The sequence below is a fragment of the Echiichthys vipera genome (assembly GCF_963691815.1).
Source record: "Echiichthys vipera genome assembly, chromosome: 9".
NCBI lineage: Eukaryota > Metazoa > Chordata > Actinopteri > Perciformes > Trachinidae > Echiichthys > Echiichthys vipera.
In genome coordinates, this window is record NC_139834.1 from 2743815 (window position 1) to 2766889 (window position 23075).

Below are 23075 nucleotides of genomic sequence, written 5' to 3' on the forward strand. Positions count from 1 at the left end.
CGTCGATGAAGCGTCTCGTCCCTGGTCGTGTTTGCGTTGGAGCGTGCGGGCGGAGGAGTGGAGCCCTCTGCCGGCTCCAGCGGCTCCAGAGACGAAGACGAACCCGAAGTGTGATGGAAAGAGAAGAAGGAATTTGCCTCCACAGTTTTTCTTTTGCTTCAAGTTTCAGCCGTTAAAAGAAAAAACAGAAGGAGAGAAAATGAGAAACAGACGACAGGAGGAGGAGGAGGAGGAGGAGGAGGAGGAGGAGGAGGGCAGCTGCTCTGGGATCAGATGTCTGGCTGGAGGAGGAGGAGTTGCGGTGTCGGTCTGCAGCTCGGATCAGAGTTTCACACAAAAGCCTGGAGCTGCGGAGAGAAGACGTCCGTCCGTCTCTCTCCCCGTCCGGACGCACTGACGCTGGAACGAGAGGATCGAACTCCGCGGAGGACAAACGTGGACGAGTGTGAAGCCGCGGGAAAGTTTGTGAGTGGACAGGAAACGTCTCTTCTTCTCTTTCTTGAAGCGAGGAGAGTTTTTTATTGGACGATGGAGACGAGACGGTCCTGAGAGATGGGGGAGAGAGAGGGGGAGGACGACGGAGGGGAGACGCTGACCTCCTCATGACTCCCACCGCAGAACAAACACACGACTTCTGCTCAAAGTGACTTGATTCCATGTGATGAACTCTCGGCAGGAAGTGACTGATTCAGACGGGGCCCCTTCACAATAAATGTCTGGTTTTCAGGAGCCGGTGAGAGGAGGGAGATGAAGTGACGCCTCCTGACCTCTGACCCGTGTACAGGTGTGGGCGCTCCGACCTGAGCGGCATGCAGCTGAACCGCCCTCGCAGCGGTGTGCTCGGGTTCAGCCTCCCCCCTCCTCCCCCTCCTCCCCCTCCTCCTCCCCCTCCTCCCTTCTTCTCAAGTCAGTTCGGGACCATGAGGTTCTCCTACCACCTGAACGCTGCGGCGGCCGCACTCAGCAGCTCCACCTGCAGGACAGGTGAGTGACCCACATGACAACAGAGGAGCGAATAGAAATACAATTATTAATACGACAGCGTACGTACAACAGGCGAACAAAATAAAAGACTAAACCATGCACGTTAAATTCACCAGAACTGCTGCAGAACTCTTTGCTCTGATGAACAAAACAGTTCAATGTGTGGTTCATGTCTGTCACCACACACTGGTGACAGACATGAATGTTAGACGCACGTCCTAATGAATTAGAGTCGTGTAAATTAGTGACAGGAAGCACCCAGCAGCGACGTGCACTGGGGGGAGGGGCGAAAGTGTCCTCTAGGAGCCAAAACGTGTGTTGAAGGTCTCTTTAGGAGGCAAAGCATGTGCTAAAGTGTCCTCTAGGGAGCTGAAATGTGTGCTGAAGTGCTCTTTAGGAGCTAACGCGTGAGCTAAATTGCGCTCTTAGGAGCCAAAACTTGTGCTAAAGTGTCGTCTAGGAGCCAAAACCTGTGCTAAAGTGCCCTCACAGAGCAAGAAGGTGTGTTAAAGTGCGCTATAGGAGCCAAAATGTGTGATAAAGTGTCCTCTAGGAGCCAAAACATGTGCTAAAGTGTCCTCTAGGAGCCAAGACGTGTGCTAAAGTGTTCTCATAGGAGCGAAAACGGGTGAGCAGTACTCTTCTCTGATATGCTGGGGGTCGACCGTGGTTGCTGTGATTGGTTGTAGATCCGTCCGTCCGTTAATAACACTGTGGAAATCGATACTAACTTTGTGGTTCATGGTTTAAATGAAAAAGTTTGTTTCGGATGTTTGTCAGAATCATCCGTGTGAAGTGGTCACAAGTAAAATTGACTTTTGGTTTCACATGAACAGCGGCCTCTTGATTTTGTGTGTGTGTGTGTGGTAGTGTGTGTGCGTGTGTGTGTGTGTGTGTGAGCGAGTCAGGAAACCTCAGACAACGTGGCAGAGAGAGGGTCAGTTTTTCTATGAAGAATAGAAAACATTATGGTAAAACAGTTCATTTCTGCTCCTCTTGCGTTACACGCGGAGGGATTTTATTTTGAAAGGTGGATTCTTCCTTGTTACAGGAAGTTACGTTGTCTCAGTTTTCCAGTATCTTGACCTCAAACAATAACAGACGGTTTTCAGTGTGAACAGTTTTCAGTGTGAAGAGTTTTCAGAGGAACAGGAAGAGAGACCCTGCTCGGAGGAAGCCCGGGGCCCCAGTCTGGAGCCAGGCTCAGACGGTGGGCTCACTGGCGAGCGCCTGGTGGCCGGGTTTGCCACGGAGCCCGGGCGGGCACAGCCAGAAAAAGTGATGTGGCACCTCCCTCCTCTCCATCCTGTGGGCCCACCACTCGCAGGAGGAACCGCTGGGGTCGGGTGCGCTGCCAGACCAGACACAGGTAGCAGAAGCTGCCTCTGGGGGGTTGGACCCTGTTCTTCTCTGGAGTTGCCCAGGGTGTGAGGCGCCGGGCGGGTGTGGGGATACTCACAAACCCCCGTCTGAGCGCCGCGGTGTTGGAGTTCACCCCGGTGGACCAGAGAGTGGCCTCCTTACGCCTGCGGGTGTTAGGGGGGGGACTCTGACTGTTGTTTGTGCAGATGCACCAAACAGCAGTTCAGAGTCTGGGGCCTTCTTGGAGACCCTGAATGGAGTCCTGCATGGGGCTCCAGTAGGGGACTCCAGAGTCCTGCTGGGAGACTTCAACGCCCACGTGGGCAACGATGGAGACACCTGGAGAGGCTGATTGGGAGGAACGGCCTCCCTGATCTAAATCCGAGCGGTCGTCTGTTATTAGACTTCTCTGCTGGTCATGGATTGTCTATAACAAACACCATGTTGGAACATAAGGATGCTCATAAGTGTACGTGGTACCAGAGAGCCCTAGGCCAAAGGTCCATAATCGATTTGTTGATTGTATCATCTGATCTGAGGCTGCATGTTTTGGACACTCGGGTGAAGAGAGTGGCAGAGCTGTCAGCTGATCACCATCTGGAGATGAGTTGGGTCAGAGGATGGGGAAGGTTCTGGACAGACCAGATAAACCCAAACCAGTAGTGCGGGTGAACTGGGACCGTCTGGAGGAGGCCCCTGTCCCAGAGACCTTCAACTCACACCTCCGGCGGAGCTTTTCTGGCGTCCCTGTGGAGGTTGGGGGCATTGAACCGGAGTGGGCGATGTTCAAAGCTTCCATTGCTGAAGCTGCAGCAGTGAGCTGTGGCCTCAAGGTCTCAGGTGCCTCAAGGTGCGGTAACCTCGAACACCGCGGTGGACACCGGTGGTCCGGGAAGCACTCCGACTGAAGAAGGAGGCCTTCCAGGATATGTTATCCCAGAAGACTCAGGAAGCAGATGCAAGGTACCGACGGGTCTGAAGGGCTGCAGCCTCTGCTGTGTCAGAGGCAAAGCAGCGGGTGTGGGAGGAGTTCTGAGAAGTCATGGAGAAGGACTTTGGGGCGGCACCAAGGTGCTTCTGGAAAACCATTCGACACCTCAGGAGGGGGAAATGGGGAACCATCGAAGCTGTTTACAGTAAGGACGGGACTCTGGTGACCTCAGCTGATGAGGTGATCGGAGGTGGAAGGACTTTGAGGAACTCCTTAATCCGACTAACACGCCCTCTTTTGTAGAGGCAGAGCTGGAGGCTGATGGGGAATCATCGTCAATATCCCTGGCACTGAGGTAGTCAAACAAATCCAGGGGTTGATGAGATTCGTCCAGAAATGCTGAAAGCTTTGGGTTTGGAGGGGCTGTCTTGGTTGACACGTCTCCTTAACATTGCGTGGAGGTCTGGGACAGTGCCAAGGGAGTGGCAGACCGGGGTGGTGGTTCCTCTTTTTGAAAAGGGGGACCAGAGGGTGTGTGCCAATTACAGGGGTATCACACTACTCAGCCTCCCTGGTAAAGTCGACTCCAAGGTGCTGGAAAGGAGGTTCGTCCTGTAGTCGAACCTCAGATTGAAGAGGACCAATGTGGATTCAGTCCTGGACGTGGAACAACGGACCAGCTCTTTATTCCCACAAGGATCCTGGAGGGGGTCTGGGAGTATGCTCATCCAGTCTACATGTGCTTTGTGGGTCTGGAGAAGGCATATGACCGGGTCCCCCGGGAGATACTGTGGGAGGTGCTGCGGGAGTCTGGGGTGGGGGGTCACTTCTGTGGGCCGTCCAATCTCTGTACACCCAAAGTGAGAGCTGTGTCTGGATCCTCGGCAGTAAGTCGGAGACGTTCCCGGTGGAGGTTGGCCTCTGCCAGGGGTGGGCTTTGTCACCAATCCTGTTTGGGATTTTCATGGACAGGATATGGAGGCATAGTCGTGGTGGGGAGGGGTTGCAGTTGGGCGGTCTGAGGATCTCGTCTCTGCTTTTCGCAGATGATGTGGTCCTGATGGCATCGTCGGTCAGTGACCTTCAGCACTCACTGGATCGGTTCGCAGCCGAGTGTGAAACTGCCGGGATGAGGATCAGCACCTCTAAATCTGAGGACATGGCTCTCAGCAGGAAACCGGTGGATTGCTTACTCCAGGTAGGGAATGAGTCCTTACCCCAAGTGAAGGAGTTCAAGTACCTCGGGATCTTGTTCACGAGTGAGGGGACGATGGAGCGTGAGTTTGTCCGGAGAATCGGAGCAGCGGGGGCGGAGCTGCAGTCACTCTACCGCACCGTTGTGACGAAAAGAGAGCTGAGGAAGACAAAGCTCTGGATCTACCGCTCAGTCCTGGTTCCTACCCTCACCTGTGGTCATGAAAGCTGGGTCAGGACCCAAAGAACCAGGTCCAGGTCCAAGTGTGTGAAATGTGTTTCCTCAGGAGGGGGTCTGGAGTCTCCCTTAGAGAGAGGGGGAGAAGTTCAGCATCCGTGAGGAACTCGGAGTAGAGCCGCTGCTCCTTTGTGTTGAAAGGAGCCAGTTGAGGTGGTTCAGGATCATCTGGTAAGGATGAACCCTGGGCGCCTCCCTAGGGAGGTGTTCCAGGCACGTCCAGCTGGGAGGAGGCCTCGGGGAAGACCCAGGACCAGGTGGAGAGATTAGATCTCCACACTGGCCTGGGAACGCCTCAGGATCCCCCAGTTAGAGCTGGTTAATGTGGCCCGGGAAAGGGAAGTTTGGGGTCCCCTGCTGGAGCTGCTGCCCCCGAGACCCGACCCCGGATAAGAGGCTGAAGATGAGTTTTCAGTGTGAACAGTTTTCAGTGAAGTTGATTCTCTCCGTCTCGGTGTCAGTGGCGAGCTTGTTCCAGTGCTGTGGATCCAGGACAGCGAACAGCCGTGACAGTTAATGACACGGCCTCATGTGTCAGATTCACATGTGAGTGGACGGATACACACAGATACGAGCGACGAGGAGCTAAAAATAAACGGCTGCTTCAGCTGCTGGGACAGGAAACACAAAGTACTGCTTCACATGTTACAGCTACTGTTCCCTGTGTCTACTGTTGTTTTACTGTTTCCACCGAAGACAGAAGTGTTTGTTTTCATATACGACTACTGAAACATAACCACAACCTCAGCTGGACCTTCATTCCTCCAGACGAACAGCTGAAGTCTGTAAACACACACACACACACACACACACACACACACACACACACACACACACACACACACAGACTCATGATGTCCTGGGGGATGGACGAGCGAGCTTGTCTCTCTTTGGGTCACTGGGTCGCTCACTGTTGCTGAGGGGGGGAGGGGCGGTGTGTGTGTGTGTGTGTGTGTGTGTGTGTGTGTGTGTGTGTGTGTGTGTGTGTGTGTGTGTGTGTGTGTGTGTGTGTGTGTGTGTGTGTGTGTCAGAGGTCAGCCTGTAGTTAGATGATAGCAGGGTGTGTTTGTTTCCTTCACTCTGATGTGTTGAAGTGTTCGGGTGCGTTTGATTTGTGACCCTTGGGTGCGTTTGTTTTCGTTCATGTCTCCTGTGGGTGGAGTTACATCAGGAGCGCTTGTTTCGCCCACAGAGAACAAATTTAACTCATGAAATCCATCTTTAATAATTAAAAATAAAATAATTCAGACTTCCTGCTTCTCTGTTCGTGCGTAAAGCTGTGAAAAGTAACACACTAATTCATTTTTTAACATGTTTTATTTGAGAAAATACAAAATTATATATAATATATACATAAAAACATATAAAGGATAAGCCTGAAGAGCACACCTCACAATTATAATAAAGATATATGTATAACAAATTAATAATAAATAAAGAAATAAGCAAATAAATGAGAGAATACTTGGATTTATTCCTGCGTAATCTTCAGTTTTGTGGGAAGACTTCAAGTTTAAGTTCAGATTAGGTTTCACTGAGCTAACGTCAGCAAGAAGCTAACATTAGCCAGCTTAAGGTTTCACTGAGCTAATGTTAGCAATAAGCTAACATTAGCCAGCTTAGGTTCTTGTTAGCAAGAAGCTAACATTAGCCAGCTTAGGTTCTTGTTAGCCAGAACCTAACATTAGCCAGCTTAGGTTCTTGTTAGCAAGAAGCTAACATTAGCCAGCTTAGGATTCACTGAGCTAACGTCAGCAACAAGCAAACATTAGCCAGCTAGCTTAAACTTAGCTACACTGCATGGATCTGGTGTCGCTTTGTATCGTTAGCTGATTAAGTCATTTACAAACGGCGAGCTAGCCAGGTGTGTGGACGAATCAGCTGAAGTTCATCACAGCAAGGATGTTGCTACGTCAGCTAGCTCAGACAGACAGGTGAACAAACAATAGTTGAAACAACAATGGAATCCGTAGAAACAACAGTAACGTGTGTGTGTGTGCGTGTCTGTGTCTGTGTGTGCGCGTTTGTGTGTGTGTGCAGCAGATGGAGGTAAATCTCTCCATTTAGAGCAACGACAGATTAAACATCATGATTTTTAATGTTTCGTTCAGAGCCTGTGTCTGTGTGTGTGTGTGTGTGGGGGGGGGGGGCTTATCTCAGGTGACCCAGTGACCTCAGTCTGTCTCTCTGCTCACCTGTCTGTCTAAGCTAGCTGACGTAACAACATCCTTTATCAGCTAACATTACAAAGCGACACCAGATCCATGCCATGTAGCTAAGTTTAAGCTAGCAGGCTAATGTTAGCTTGTTGCAAACATTAGCTCACTGAAACCTAAGCTGGCTAACCTTAGCTTCTTGCTCACATAAGCTCAGTGAAACCTAATCTGGCTAATGTTAGCTTCTTGCTTATGTTAACTCAGTGAATCCTAAGCTGGCTAATGTTAGCTGTTTGCTGACATTAGCTCACTGAAACCTAAGCTGGCTAGGCTTAGCTTCTTGCTAGTGTCTTGCTAAGCTGGCTAACATTAGCTTCTTGCTAACATTAGCTCAGTGAAACCTAAACCGGCTAATGTTAGCTTTTTTTCTGACGTTAGCTCAGTGAAACCTAAGCTGGCTAATGTTAGCATTCACTCCATGTACTGAGATAAAGGACTTCAAGGGCATTTAAACGCACGCTGAAAAGGCTACGTTTCTGCTTTATCGCTGATATATATATATTAAAAAAAAAACCTACTGTCTCATTCCTTTAAAGTGCTAACCACCACTCCACCGTGCCGCCCCCAACCTGGCAACCCAACTGCTGGAGTTATTTTTTGTTGTTGCGACTACGCTCTTGAGACACTGGATGGAGCTGTTCTGCTCATTCTGCATATTCAGCCTTTAATACATGATTTATTCTGAGATATGGGATAGAATAGCACCTCTCTCTCTCTCTCTCTCTCTCTCTCTCTCTCTCTCTCTCTCTCTCTCTCTCTCTCTCTCTCTCTTCCCACCCCCCCCCCCCCCCCTCTCTCTCTCTGTCCCCGCCCCCCCTCGCCCCTCACACACCGGGCAGCCCCTCTGAATCAGACCGAGCGGATCTAACCTAGTTATCCGTCTGCAGCAGCATCCTGTCGGTGTGACAGCCGGTCCGGACCGTCGGTCTGTGTCTGCGTGTGTGCGTGTGTGTATGTGTGTGTGTGTGTGTGTGGAGGGGGGGTGTCGGAACCGGTCGGTGCCTCAGTGTGTGTGTGAGTGAGTGTGTGTGTGTGTGTGACCCGGTTTCTTCTCCGTGCTGTGGACCGGGAGAGCCGCTCTCTCTCTCCGCCAACACACACTCTCTTTAATGACCGGATTTGTGTTTTGCTGCGCGATGTACATGGACAGAACCAGGGGTGAGTGCACGCACACACACACACACAGTTACACATCTGCACCGCGTACCGATCACATACCTGCTGCACGCGCACACACGCACGAGCGCGCGCCCAGCTGCAGCCTCCTCACCGCCGCGCCTCATTCTGCTGTTGTTTCTGCATGAATGTGAATATAAATATGACTTATTATTATTATTATTATTATAATAATCCTGATGGATGGTGGGGGGGGGTTGGGAATGACAAACGCGCGCGCGCTCCACCGTGGTGTCGTGCACGCGCACACACTGACCGACATCTCGCCGCAGTGAATGTAGGGTAGGAGCTGCAAGATCCTGCGGCTGCAGATGTGACCGTGCTGGGATCACACAGCCCTAACATCATCATATATATATTTATATTTATATATTTACACATTTATATCAGCGTCAGTGTCTGCTGCTTTATTTCATCTGCACTGAAATACAAAACAGACACAATGAGGCCCTGTGTGTGTGTGTGTGTGTGTGTGTGTCTGTCTGTCTGTGTGTGTGTGTGTGTGTGTGTCTCTCTCTGTGTGTGTGTGTGTGTGTGTGTGTGTGTGTGTGTGTGTGTGTGTGTGTGTGTGTGTGTGTGTGTGTGTGTGTGTGTGTGTGTGTGTGTGTGTGTCTGTGTGTGTGTGTGTGTCTGTGTGTGTGTGTGTGTGTGATTGTATTGATTGACTCTAAATCCATTGATTTTAAACGCGGATGCTGATGTGGATGAACAGCAGGAGGTTGTCAGTCATTAGTGTTGGTTCTGCAGACAGACAGACACACACACACACACACACACACACACGTACACACACGTAGGATGGTGTTTTGATATCTGATCTGGAGAAACTCGTGTTAATGCAGCAGATCAAATTCAGAGCGTTTACAGTCACATCAGTAAACCCCAAAAATGATCTTAATCAGATGATTGAAGTCCCCTCGTCTCCATGTGAGGGGGTTGAATGAGAACATGAGGGAGTAACTCTTCCTCCGGTGCAGTAGGGGGCGCTCCACCAACATACAGCTGCTCTGAATACGGCTTTTTCTTCTGGTTCACCTTTGTCAGAATTACAAACGTGGGGAAAATGGCCGACTTTTTGGTAGAACTACCACAGAAACGGGTCTTCTTGGTAGTGGTGTTGGTTGCCATGGTGAAGTCCTCCCTCTGTTTAAAGGGAACGCTCTATTGTTGTTGGTTTTTACGTTGTTTTTGGCGCCGTTGCTTCCTGGTTTATTCTATTTCCGGTTTCAAAAGCCACAAGTGAGGAGTGGGGAGCATGCGCAGACGCAAACCTGATAGTAACCCGGGAACGCTGTTTACATGCACGAATAATCGGGGTACTGAAGGAGTTCTCTAGGTCTGTTACCTGGGGTATGAGAACCCAGACTTTACCCGGGGCACGGTGTTTACATGGTGTTAAAGAAACTGGAGTATGACCTTAACCTGAAAATAATCGGGTTTTCAAACTGCATGTAGATCAGAACGCACTGATTGTTCTAATCTGCCATCGAGATCCAGATTATCACCTTCAAGACCCCAGAAGTGGCCTTCAGGGTCCACTAGAACCACCGAACGGACCCTGATAACAGTTAGAACTTCATAGGAACACGTCCTCTGTGACCACCAAGACCCCTTAAACCTAAAGAGCCCCTGGAAGTACTTTAGTGCTCATCATACACTCTTAAATAACCTCTAGAACCATATGTTGTACCTCTAGAACCTTCCCAATTATGGTTAGAACCTTCTATAGGATAACTGGGTCCTTTGACAGGGACCGTAGAACCACCTGACTACTGAAACCTTTTCAGAGGCATGTAGAACCTCTCTGACGGCCACTGGAACCTCATCAGTGAACGCTAGAACCTCCTCATCAATGAACACTCCTCAGCATCTACCAGAACCTCTTAAACAAGCACTAAGTACCGCTAGGACCTCCTTAATGATCGCTAGAACATTCTGTAGGAGAACTAGAACAGTTGAAAAGGCCTGTAGAACCTCAGGATTACGAAAACCTCCTACAGGGCCCTGTCACCTTCTTCATGAGCTCCCATAAGGGCAACTAGAACCGCTCAAAGGACTCTGATAACCTGTGACACCTACAACTTACTGAGAGTTGACTAGAACCATTTTACTGACCTTTAGGACTTCCAAGACCCCCTCAACCTTATAGTTACTAAAGGGCCCCTGGAACCACGTTTAGAACTTCTTTAAGAGCCACTAGAACCATCTAATGGACTTCTAGAAAGTCCCTTATGATGGCTAGAACAGTCTATAGGATCAGTAGAACCATTAACAAGACCTGTAGAACCTCCGGACTACTACAACCTCCCCCAGGACCCTGTCACATCCTTCATGAACACAAGAACACCCTTAAGGGGGACTATAACCTTCTAATAGGTATGTAGAACATCCCCAATGACCACTAGAACCTCGTTGGTGAACATTTAAACCTCCTAAAGTTATGTAGAACCCCCCTAACAACCACTAGAACCTCATTTGTGAACATTAGAACTTCCTAACAGGCATGTAGAACTTCATAAGTCGAAATATGGGATGATTGTCACCGGAATTTGACTTTAAGCCCAACTTTAAGCCCAACATGCAGCGTGTTATCGAGGCGTTGTTCCTTCAGGTGAGGTGTTACCTCGGTTCTCCGTCGATCCAATCAGCGCCAGCTTCGGGACCAATTCTCCACGCATTGAAAAGCATTGAAAAGCATTGAAAAGCTGTGTTTCCATAGAGGGCATGGATGGCTGCTCCTATTCTTTATGTTTGAATGTTGTTTCCCAGGATTAGGAAACTGTTCTTTGTGGAGCCCTGCAAAGTACTGACACACTGAGATGGTGATCAGATGTTATTGATACTGGTGTTGATCCTGTTTATTGCTCTGATTCTTGGATTTTGCGTGAAAAACATTCTTTGACAGGTTTTTGTTGTTTTTTGAGTGAGTGTGAAGAAGGAATGCGAAAATGTTTATGCAGCTTTCTTCCTTGTTTTGGTTTTTATGTTTTTCTCTCTGCCATGACACTTTGTTGTTGTTGAAGTTAGGATGAGTTTAGACGACAAATCTTTTTTGATGGGTTTGACGGCTAGTTCTGTTTCCATGGTAGCAGCCAATAGCGTCGGGTGTTGCTGGTTGCCAGCAGTCAACAACAGTCAACTGTTGTTGACTGTTGTTGCTACAGAAACAAGGAATCATGTTGAGTTGAGAGCTAGCTAACGGATTAGACAGCACTCAGACTTGCTAACGTTAAATATTGTCGTAGGTGGACATTTTGGCCTCTCGTTGTTGTTCTTCAATGTTGTGAAACAGTTATTTCTGTGCCCCTGGAACAAATGGGGAAATAAACAACAACAAAGACAAAACAACAACAAAAGCTTTGGTCGCCTGTCCATCTCCACCTGTGTCTCTCCTTTCATCAGAGCTGAGTTCTTGTATTTGTTGGTTTCACTCCTCATGGAAACCGAAAAGCTTTTATTTTGGCAGTCTGTGGGCGTGACTGTGATGTCATCCCGTTCTGACCTATCCCGTCTCCTCAGGTCCCTCCTCCTCCTCCAGTCCCAGTTTGCTGACGAAGAGTCTCTCTCTGGAGCCGTCCTGCTCTCCGTGCGGCCACCAGGCGGCGCTGGACGCCGACGCTCCCAAGCAGCTGAGCTCCGACCCGGGGCCCAGCTCCTCGTCCTCGGGCCCCGCCTCCCTGAGGGGAGGGGCGGAGCTAACAGAGCGCTGCGGCTCAGCTGACGGGCTGGTGCCGGTCAACGACACGGGGCCGCCAGAGCTGCCAGCAACCACAATAACGCCACCGAGCAAGAGCAGACCGCCGCTGCCCGGGCCCAAACCTCAGGGTGAGCGACTAAGTTAGCACTGAGCTAACTGTAAGCTAACTGCTAACTGTTACTTAACTGCTAACTGTTTGCTAAATGCTGTTTGCTAACTGCTAGTAAAATGCTAACTGTTTGCTAACTATTAGTTAACTGCTAAGTGTTTGCTAACTGTTTGCTTACTGCTAACTGTTAGTTAAATGCTAACTGTTTGTTAGCTGCTAACTGTTTGCTAACTGCTAACACACAGTTGATTACAATATTTACATTTCTTTAATGAGTCAATGACTAACTGGCCTCTGATTGGCCCTCCACAGTCCCCCCAAAGCCCCCCCACCTCCAGCAGCAGGCGGGGGTGTTGAGGCCACGCCCCCGGGCTCCAGAAAAGCCCCTCCCCCCTCCCCCGCCCTGCAGACCCCTCCCAGCTGACCCCAAGGGTGGCCGGAGCCCACCCATCCGTGGCGATGGGACCGCCTCCCCCACCTGCGTCCTGTCACTCATCGAAAAGTTTGAGCGGTGAGTTCTGATTGGTCAGAGGAGGAGTGATGTCATCATTAAAGGCTTTACTGGGGTTTTACAGTGTGTGTGTGTGTGTGTGTGTGCGTGCGCAGTGAGCAGATCATCGTGGTTCCTGACATCACCGGGGGGGCTCTGTGTCCCCGCCTCCCCGACCCCGCCCCCTCCTCCGAACCTTCGTCACAGCCATCATCAACGCCACCCGCCCCTCCCCCACCTGATGGCGATCCGCCCTCTGAGCTCAAAGGTCATGATGACATCACACTGGGGGACGAGGGGGAGGAGGGAGATGCCGACCTCCACGATGACCACGATGACGACGACGACGACCACGATGAGGAGCTGGCGGCGGCGTGCCGTGAGGACCTCCATCAGAAGCGTCTCTCCATGGAGTCGGGTTACAGCGCCTCGGAGAAACACCTGGAAGACGATGTCGTTGCCGTGGAGATGAGGGAGCAGGTGCAGCAGCCGCCGCCTCCGCTCGACCGATCGGAGCTGCCCTCGGAGCGTCTGTCCCTCCCCTCGTCGCAGACGGAGGGAAAACTGGCCAATCGGGACAGCGGCATCGACAGCATCAGCTCCCCGTCCCACAGCGAGGAGCTCTGCTTCGCCGGCGTGGACGACGGGGGCGTGGTTTACCCCTGCAGCCCCGCCCTCCTGCCGCGCCTCTCCAGCTCGTCCTCGTACGCGGGGGAGGGAGGGGAGGAGGGGGAGGTGAGGGGCGGAGCCAGGAGGAGGAGGGATTTCTCTGAGGAGGGCGACAGCGACCTGGAGGAGGAGGAGGCGGAGCTTACACTGGTGCTGCCCCCCACCAAGACTGACAGGCAGGACTCTGTGGAGGTGACACACCTGTTATATTATTATTATATTATAATATTAATAATGTTTATGATCATTTTAATGTTTATATTATTTCTAATAATCTTTATGATAATATTTATAATGTTTATAATATTTAAAATAATGATTATAATATTTGAAATGTTTATTTTATTCATAATAATGTTTATATTCTATATTATCATTTTTATAATAGTTAAAATAATCAATAATTATAACTTTATAATAATGTTAAATATTAAATTAAATAATATTATGTTAAAATTATTCATTATAATATTTATAATAATGTCTATATTATAAATAATAATATTTATAAGTGTTAATTATATTTAAAATAATGTTTATATTATATATAATATTTTTTTTGAATAGTAATTATAATAATGTTTATATTTAAAATAATGTTAAAATGATTTATTAAAAATTATAATAATATTTATCATATAAATAATCATTATATTTATAACGGTTTATAATAGTTATGATAATATTTATAATATTTAAAATAATGTTTATATTATATAAAAAATGTTTTATAATAGTTACAATAATTATAATAATGTTTCTAATATTTATTATAATGTAAAAGTTATTTATTAAAATATTAAAAAGAATGTTTATCATATGAATAATAATATTTATAATACATTTATAACAGTGTTTTCAATATTTATAAAAATGTTTATAATATTAATGATAACATGTATAATATTTCTAATAATCCCCAAAGAAATTATAAATGTAATTTATAATAAATGTCATTTTTATAATATTTCTAATAATTTTTATAATATTTATTATAATATTTATAATATTTATAATAATGTTTATAATATTTATAACAATGTATATTATATAATATTTGTATAATATTTATAATAATGTTTATAATATTTTTATAATATTTCTTATATTTTTTTTATAGTATTTATAATAATGTTTATAATATTTATTATTATATTTATAATATTTCCTGCATCACTGTGCTGTCAGAACCAGACTCCATTGATAGAAACAGTGGTTGTAGTTTTGGATTAAGGTCAATTAACTCCATCGAACCTGTCTGTCTGTCTGTCTGTCTGTCTGTCTGTCTGTCTGTCTGTCTCTCTGTCTGCCTGTCTCTCTGCCTGTCTGTCTGTCTGACTGTCTCTCTGCCTGTCTGTCTGTCTGACTGTCTCTCTGTCTGTCTGTCTGTCTGTCTGTCTGTCTGTCTGTCTGCCTGTCTGTCTGTCTGTCTGTCTGTCTGTCTGTCTGCCTGTCTGTCTGCCTGTCTGTCTGTCTGTCTGTCTGTCTGTCTGTCTGTCTGCCTGTCTGTCTGTGCAGCTGTCCGTCCAGCAGAGGGTCTTTAACATCGCCAACGAGCTGCTGCACACAGAGATCGCCTACGTCTCTAAGCTCCACCTCCTGGACCAGGTGAGTCCCAGAGTCCTGATCCCCAGTCCCGCCTGTCTGAGCGTGGGACAGAGACCCTGAACCCGACCTGTGCTCCTCCCGCAGGTGTTCTGCGCCCGGCTGCTGGAGGAGGCGCGCTCTCGCTCCTCCTTCCCGTGCGACGTGGTCCAGGGCGTCTTCTCCAACATCTGCTCCATCTACTGTTTCCACCAGCAGTTCCTGCTGCCCGCGCTGCAGAAGCGGATGGAGGAGTGGTGAGGGCCCTTCATCCTCCTCTCCTTCTCCTTCTCTTTCTCCTCTTCTCAACCTCAGCATTCACCTCCTTCCTCCTTCTCGTCCCGCAGGGAGTCGAACCCGCGGATCGGGGACATCCTGCAGAAGCTGGCGCCGTTCCTGAAGATGTACGGCGAGTACGTGAAGAACTTCGACCGAGCCATGGAGCTGGTGAACACCTGGATGGAGAGGTCGGCTCAGTTCAAGACCATCGTCCAGGAGATCCAGGTGAGTGTGAAGCCCCGCCCACAGGTCTGGTCACCGCAGAGAGGGCGTGGCACTTGTTTGACGCGGACGGGCGTCCTCTCTGAGGGGCGTAAGTGAACCCGTGTCTCTTCTCGTTGACCTCCTGCAGAGGGAGGAGCGCTGCGGGAACCTGACTCTGCAGCACCACATGTTGGAGCCGGTTCAGAGGATCCCTCGCTACGAGCTGCTGCTCAAAGATTATCTGCACCGGCTGCCCGAGGACGCGCCGGACCACCGGGACGCCCAGAGTACGTACAGGAGAAAACGGGGGACGCGGGGACACGCACGCACACAGGGGAGCTGACTGGAACGTAAACAATGATATCTTCTTCTTCTTCTCTCTGCAGAGTCTCTGGAGCTCATCGCCACGGCGGCAGAACACTCCAACGCCGCCATCAGGAAGATGGTGAGACGCACACAAACACATGCACACACACGCACACACACGCACACACACGCAGACGCACACACATGCACACACACACACACACACACAAACACATGCACACACACGCACACACACGCACACACACACACACACACACACACTCGTTTCAAGCTCGTCTTCAAGATCAGATCATAATTACTTTTCTCCTCTTTAACGCTGCATCTGTCTGTCTCCCTGTCTGTCTGTCTCCCTGTCTGTCTCCCTGTCTGTCTGCCTGTCTCCCTGTCTCCCTGTCTGTCTGTCTGTCTGTCTGTCTCCCTGTCTCCCTGTCTGTCTCCCTGTCTGTCTGTCTGTCTCCCTGTCTGTCTCCCTGTCTCCCTGTCTCCCTGTCTGTCTCCCTGTCTGTCTGCCTGTCTCCCTGTCTGTCTCCCTGTCTGTCTCCCTGTCTCTCTGTCTGTCTCCCTGTGTGTCTGTCTCTCCGTCTGTCTCTCTGTCTGTCTGTCAGGAGCGAATGAGGAAGTTGTTAAAAGTGTACGAGCTGCTGGGAGGAGAAGAAGACATCGTTAACCCGACAAACGAGCTCATCAAAGAAGGACACATCCTGAAACTGTCCAACAAGAACGGGACGACGCAGGACAGATACCTCATACTGGTGCGCTACTCTACTCTACTCTACTCTGTCTGTCCTCTACTGTCCTTTAGTGTCTGTCCTCTACCGTCCTCTACTGTCTGTCCTCTACTGTCTGTCCTTTAGTGTCCTACTGTCTGTCCTTTAGTGTCCTCTACTGTCTGTCCTCTACTGTCTGTCCTTTAGTGTCTGTCCTTTAGTGTCCTCTACTTTACTCTACTGTCTGTCCTCTACTGTCTGTCCTCTACTGTCTGTCCTTTAGTGTCCTCTACTGTCTGTCCTCTACGTCTGTCCTCTAATGTCTGTCCTTCAGTGTCCTCTACTGTCTGTCCTTTAGTGTCCTCTACTGTCTGTCCTCTGGTGACTGATACCTGTCTGTCCTCTGGTGACTGATACCTGTCTGTCCTCTGTTGACTGATACCTGTCTGTCCTCTGGTGACTGATACCTGTCTGTCTCTCTCAGTTCAATGACAGGTTACTGTACTGCGTCCCAAAGCTGCGTCTGATTGGTCAGAAGTACGGCGTCCGTGCTCGCATCGATGTGGACGGGATGGAGGTGAGACACCCCCCCCCCACACACACACCACCACCACAACCACCACCACCACCACTGAGTGAAGCTCCGCCTCCTACACCTGACCTGATTAAACCTGTCTCTCTCTCCCTCCCCTCTGTCTCTCTCTCTCTGTCCACCTGTCTCTCTCTCTCTGTCCTCCTGTCTCTCTCTCTGTCCTCCTGTCTCTCTCTCTCTGTCCTCCTGTCTCTCTGTCCTCCTGTCTCTCTCTCTGTCCTCCTGTCTCTCTCTCTGTCCACCTGTCTCTCTCTCTCTGTCCTCCTGTCTCTCTCTCTGTCCTCCTGTCTCTCTCTCTCTCTGTCCTCCTGTCTCTCTCTCTGTCCTCCTGTCTCTCTCTCTGTCCTCCTGTCTCTCTCTCTGTCCACCTGTCTCTCTCTCCCCAGCTGAAGGAGACCAGCAGTGTTGCAGTTTCCAGGACGTTCCTGGTGTCTGGCAAACAGAGATCACTGGAGCTGCAGGCCAGGTACAGACAGACAGACAGACAGACAGACAGTTAGAGAGACAGACAGTTAGAGAGACAGACAGTTAGAGAGACAGACAGACAGACAGACAGACAGACAGACAGTTTCCTGACAGCTCTTCCGTCTCTTTGTGTCTCTGCAGGACGGAGGAGGAGAAGAGAGACTGGATTCAGGTAAACACTCACTTCCTGTCATGTGATCGAACTTCTCGCCTGTCTGCAGTGATGTCACGATGATGTCACAGCTGGGCGTGGTTACAGGTGTCAGTGTGTGTGTGTGTGTGTGTCTGCCCTCAGGCCATCCAGGCGACCATCCAGAGGCACGAGCAGACGATGGAGAGCTTCAGACACCTCAACTGTTCACTACGAGACGACGAGTCCACGCCGCCTCACTCCCCGGTAACACACCACCGGCGGATCAGAGCGCCGTATTGTTCGTGTGTTTGAGTTCTGACAGAAACTAAACTCTGCTCTCTCCAAAGCCTCCAGACTCCTGTCTCTCTCTCTGTACCAACCTGTCTCTCTCTCTGTCCTCCTGTCTCCCTTTCTCCTCTCAGGCAAATGTCCAGTTGTGTAGTTTTTTTTCCAGAAAGTGCCGCTGTTGAGGTGGTTTCAGGAGTTCCTGAGAGGTTTCAGGGGTTCTTGAGGAGGTTTCAGGGGTTCTTGAGGAGGTTTCAGGAGTTCTAGATGAGGTTTCAGGAGTTCCTGGGATGTTTCAGGAGTTCTTGAGAGGTTTCAGGATTTGTAAGGAGGTTTCAGGAGTTCCTGGGAGGTTTCAGGCGTTCTAGATGAGGTTTCAGGTATTCTCAAGAGGTTTCAGGAGTTTCTGGGAGGTTTCAGGAGTTCTTGAGAAGTTTTAAGAGTTATTGAGAGGTTTCAGGAGTTGTAAGGAGGTTTCAGGGGTTCTTGAAAAGGTTTCAGGAGTTGTAAGGAGGTTTTTAGGAGTCCCTGAGGTTTCAGGGGTTCATGAGAGGTTTCAGGAGTTCTTGGCGAGGTTTCAGGACATATTGAGGAGGTTTCAGGGGTTCTTGAGGAGGTTTCATGACATATTGAGGTGGTTTCAGGGGTTCTTGGTGAGGTTTCAGGACATATTGAGGTGGTTTCAGGAGTTCTTGTGAGGTTTCAGGAGTTCTTGGCGAGGTTTCTGGACATATTGAGGTGGTTTCAGGAGTTCTTGAGGAAGTTTCAGGAGGTATTGAGGTGGTTTCGGGGGTTCTTGAAGAGATTTAAGGAGTTCTTTTGAGGTTTCAGGAGTTCTAGGGACATTCAGGAGTTCATGAGGAGGTTTCAGGAGTTCTTGGGAGTTCTTGGGAGAATTTGAGGAGTTATTGAGAGGTTTCAGGAGTCCTCCTGTTTGGATCATCTACTGAAGGAAACACTAACTGTGGAAGAGAACCTCATACAGCCATCAAAGATCTCAACTATCACTTTGAGTGACGTGTTTGACAAGAGTAACGTCGGCTGCAGCAGACAAACCAAAGTGAACTGTATTAAACTGTTCTGATCTCTGTCTGTCTCTCAGAGCTGCGTGGAGTTGGGAAAACGAGCTCCGACTCCGATCAGAGAGAAGGAAGTCACTCTGTGTATGAAGTGTCAGGAGCCGTTCAACTCCATCACCAAGAGACGACACCACTGTAAAGCCTGCGGACACGTACGTATCTGACCCTATCTGCGATGTCTTCATTATCTACATCCCCACTGTGAGCCTGTGAACATGTACAGTCTTCATCAACATTTACAATATCTGTCAAATCTGGAGAGGTTTCAGGAGTTCTTGGAGAGGTTTCAGGAGTTCTTGAGAATGTTTCAGGGGTTCTTTGGGGTTCCAGGAGTTCTTGAGGAGGTTTCAGGGGTTCTTGAGGCAGTTTTGGGAGTTCCTTGGGAGGTTACAGGAGTTCTTGGGGAGGTTTCAGGAGTTCTTGGGTAGGTTTCAGGGGTTCTTGAGGAAGTTTTGGGGGTTCTTGGGGAAGTTTAAGGAGTTCTTGGGGAGGTTCCAGGGGTTCTTGAGGCAGTTTCAGGGGTTCTTTGCGGGTTTCAGGAGTTCTTGGGGAGGTTTCAGGGGTTCTTGAGGCAGTTTTGGGAGTTCTTGGGGGGTTTCAGGAGTTCTTGGGGAGGTTTCAGGAGTGCTTGGGGAGGTTTCCACAATATCTGTCAAATCTGGAGAGGTTTCAGGAGTTCTTGGAGAGGTTTCGGGAGTTCTTGGGGAGGTTTCAGGGGTTCTTGGGGAGGTTTCAGGAGTTCTTGGGGTAGTTTCAGGGGTTCTTGGGGAGGTTTCAGGAGTTCTTGAGAAGTTTCAAGAGTTGGGAAACATGACATTAACATTCACAATAACTGTAAAAATCTGAGCCATGTGACTGTGACATCAACCACTGAAAACATTTGTAGTTCCCTTAAAAGCTACAGAGCACTGACCGACAGTTTGTTGACCTCAGGTGGTTTGTGGGAAATGTTCAGAGTTTCGTGCTCGTCTTTCGTACGACAACAACCGCACCAACCGAGTTTGTATCGACTGCTACGCCATGCTGGTGGGGGCGTCGCCTTCGCCCGCCACGCTGAGCAGCAGCACCCAGAGGAGGCGCTCCATCCTGGAGGTTAGCGTGACATCACTGTGACATCACACACCATTATTTACTAATACCACAAGAGCTACTGCAAAAAATAATATGTGACATTTTGTTTTTTTAGTTTTCTTGTTGAGTTTGTCGGAGAACTAATGCTGTCTTCATCCCTGTGTCTCGTTGCCATAGAAACAGGCCTCTTTGGCAGCAGAGCACAGTGTGATTTGTAGTTTTCTTCACCACATGGAGAAAGGAGGCGGGAGGGGCTGGCAGAAGGCCTGGTTCGTCATCCCTGAAAATGAGCCGCTGGTGCTCTACATCTACGGGGCTCCACAGGTAACTTATTAACATACATTATATACCAAACAACACTGGCAGCAGCAACTTCAGTCAAGTTTTCTGGGGTTTTTGGGAGGTTTCAGGAGTTCTTGAAGAGGTTCCAGCAGTTCTTGAGGTGGTTTCAGGGGTTCTTGGGGAGGATTCATGAATTATTGAGGTGGTTTCAGGGGTTCTTGGGGAGGTTTCGAGGTTCTTGAAGAGGCCTCAGGGGTTCTTGGGAGAATTAAGGAATTCTTGAGGAGGTTTCCGGGGTTCTTGATAGGGTTCAGTAGTTCTTGAGGATGATTCAGGAGTTCTTGGGAGGGTTTAGGAGTTCTTGAGCGAATTCATGATTTCTTGAGGATGTTTCAGGGTTTCTTGAGGAGGATTCATGAATTTTTGAGGTTTTAGGATTTGTATAATACCCATGATGCTCTCTGACTGTATCCCTGATCTACCCACCAGGACGTGAAGGCGCAGCGCAGCGTGCCTCTGATTGGCTTCGAGGTTTCCCTTCCTGAGTCATGTGACCGCCTTGAGCGACGTCACGCCTTCAAGATCTCCCAGAGTCACCTGACCCTGTACTTTAGCGCCGAGGGGGAGGAGCTGCAGCGGCGATGGATGGACGTCCTGCTGAGGGCCGGGAAGGGGGAGGAGCTTCAGGTCCACCGGCCAATTGTGGAGAGTCTGGAGGAGGAAGGAGAGGAGCTGGCGGCTGCAGCGGAGGGAGAGGACACGTGATTTGATTGGACAAAGAAGTATGGCGATGATGAAGAGCAGTCCTTATCGGAAACCATTACCAAACACACACACACACACACACACACACACACACACACACTGCATGAGTCCTCCTCGCCATCAGACACAAGATAGCGTCTCTCTTCTTCACCTTTTTTTTTTACCTTTGCTGTGACGCAGTTAGGTGGGCGGAGCCTCAGTCTGAAACACTACAGTACCCTTGAGCCTGAGCTGCCGTTGCTACGGAGACATCTCCACCCAGAGTTGTGACATCAGAGTTGTAAAATATTCAGAAAAGAACAGTGTGCGTTTCTCCATCAGCAGTAAGAAGCCCTCTGATTGGACGTTTTTCTGGAACAGGAAGTACATGCATCAGTTATCAGCTGTGTGCTTTTTTACGTTTATTCCTTCAGTGTAACTTTAATCGTCTGAGACCAATGAGCAGCCAGGAGGTCACAGTCCTCCGCATGATTACTTACTACTTTTGTGATCAGACCCGATGTGCAGACCGAGTGTCCCTGTCGATCACACTCGGACCATTCTGCACCTCACGGTTTACGTCCAACGCCAACGTGTAGATGCAGGAAGCACTTTGGGATTGTTGCAAAGAAGAAGGACGAGGTTCTGGATGAGGACGATCTAAAGAAGCTTTGACCTTTGCAGCCGGACGGATGTGCAGCAGCTCACAGTTCACGTCCCGTCACAGAGCTGCACTCTGCGTCCACACGACCACCGTCGTGTCCATGTCGTCTGATGTGTTCACGCCAACTTTTACATACAATGCCGATGCAAAGACGTCAGACAAATTGATCAGTTTTATTGGAATTGAATAATGGCAAAATCTGAAACCCAAGCAGCGCTGGAAGCCGCTGTCACTTCCTGGAGAAGGCGGTGAAATTCACTGGTCTTTAACAGCAGAGACAGAGCAGCATTGGAGGTTATTTAGGCCTTCAGCTCTGCACCGGCGGCTGTCACATGAGCAACGCTGATAAAAACACAAGGTCTCAGTATGACCCTGCGGACCGGCGCACAGTTACAAGTTTACTTTGCTTCCCGTGTGAACACGTCGTATCAGTGAGGCACATTTAGGAAAACCTTGGCGTCGGACGTAAATCTGCTGTTCTGCAGACGTGTCAGTGTTCTGATACAAAGAAAGATCCAAATCCAGGTTCTAGTCTCTAGACTGGGACGGATCCAGGTCCAGGTTCTAGTGTCTAGACTGGGACAGATCCAGGTCCAGGTTCTAGTGTCTGGACTGGGACAGATCCAGGTCCAGGCTCTAGTCTCTGGACTTCAACAAGCACATGAATAATAAATAATCTAATATATAATAAAGATAAAGGTGACGATGCCGGCACATCCAGACGCTCTTCCCGTTTTTAAAAGATAAAAGACGTCGACAGGAAGTCGATGGAAACCGTTGAGAGAGATTTTTAAACACAAAAGAAGAAAAACGTTTCCTCTTTAAATGCACTTCAGAGACGTTTCCAGAGTTCCCCTGAAGAACAGAAGAGTTTGAAAGTTCCCAGCCGCTGTCTCACCTGCACACCTGCCAATCGAATCACCCGTCTCACCTGGAGGTCAACTACATTTCCCAGCAGCCTCTCTGCCGGGGTTAAGTTCTCAGAGTTCAAACTGACAAAAACTCAGTTCAGACAAACATGAAAGAGACGTGAAAAGTCCAAATAGTTTAGTCGGTGTACAGTACACGAGTTATGATTGATCTATAAACACATCATTTTATCTTTTCACATCAAACGAATCAACGCAGAGAAATTAGGAAACATTCTGTAGAACTGATCCAGAACCAGCAGGAACAACGGGACCAGTTCTCCGTAGAGTCCCAGATTTCAGAGAAGAGTTGTGGTTCTGCAGGCTGGTTCCAACTGGACCTGTGGAGCTGGTTCTTTATTTCCATAAACTGAGACCGAGTCCACGCAAACACGGGTATTTTTGAAACAAAACTTTTATGGCCCCTGTAAAAAAAATTGGGGTGATAAAAATATCTCCGTCCACATGAAACCGCAAAATCGGCCTCAAACAATGTCATGCACGTGTCAAAGCAGCAGGGGGCGATGGCGCTCCTAACAGGAAGGCCATGTTAGCCAATCACAAGGCTGGAAACATTCATACCGGGTTCCTCCGTATGGACTGAGCGAAGTAGAGTTAAGGCTCATTTCTGCTCTACGTCAGAGACGCATACGGATAAAGACAGAGCCTTTTGTCCGTCCGCGTA

General features: G+C 49.0%; 1 protein-coding gene across 1 annotated transcript; it reads left to right on the forward strand.

Annotated features, from left to right (window-relative positions):
* Positions 1-21234, forward strand: fgd1 (FYVE, RhoGEF and PH domain containing 1). The gene is made up of 18 exons (XM_083920288.1): positions 1-984; positions 11621-11926; positions 12220-12418; positions 12514-13258; positions 14585-14674; positions 14759-14907; positions 14998-15154; positions 15282-15420; positions 15520-15578; positions 16066-16212; positions 16652-16744; positions 17146-17225; positions 17366-17396; positions 17520-17621; positions 18745-18873; positions 19655-19813; positions 19970-20116; positions 20564-21234. Exons 1-18 carry the CDS (start codon positions 810-812, stop codon positions 20837-20839), a joined length of 3183 nt encoding a protein of 1060 aa, XP_083776414.1. The 5' UTR covers positions 1-809; the 3' UTR covers positions 20840-21234.
* Positions 21235-23075: the final 1841 nt, after the last annotated feature.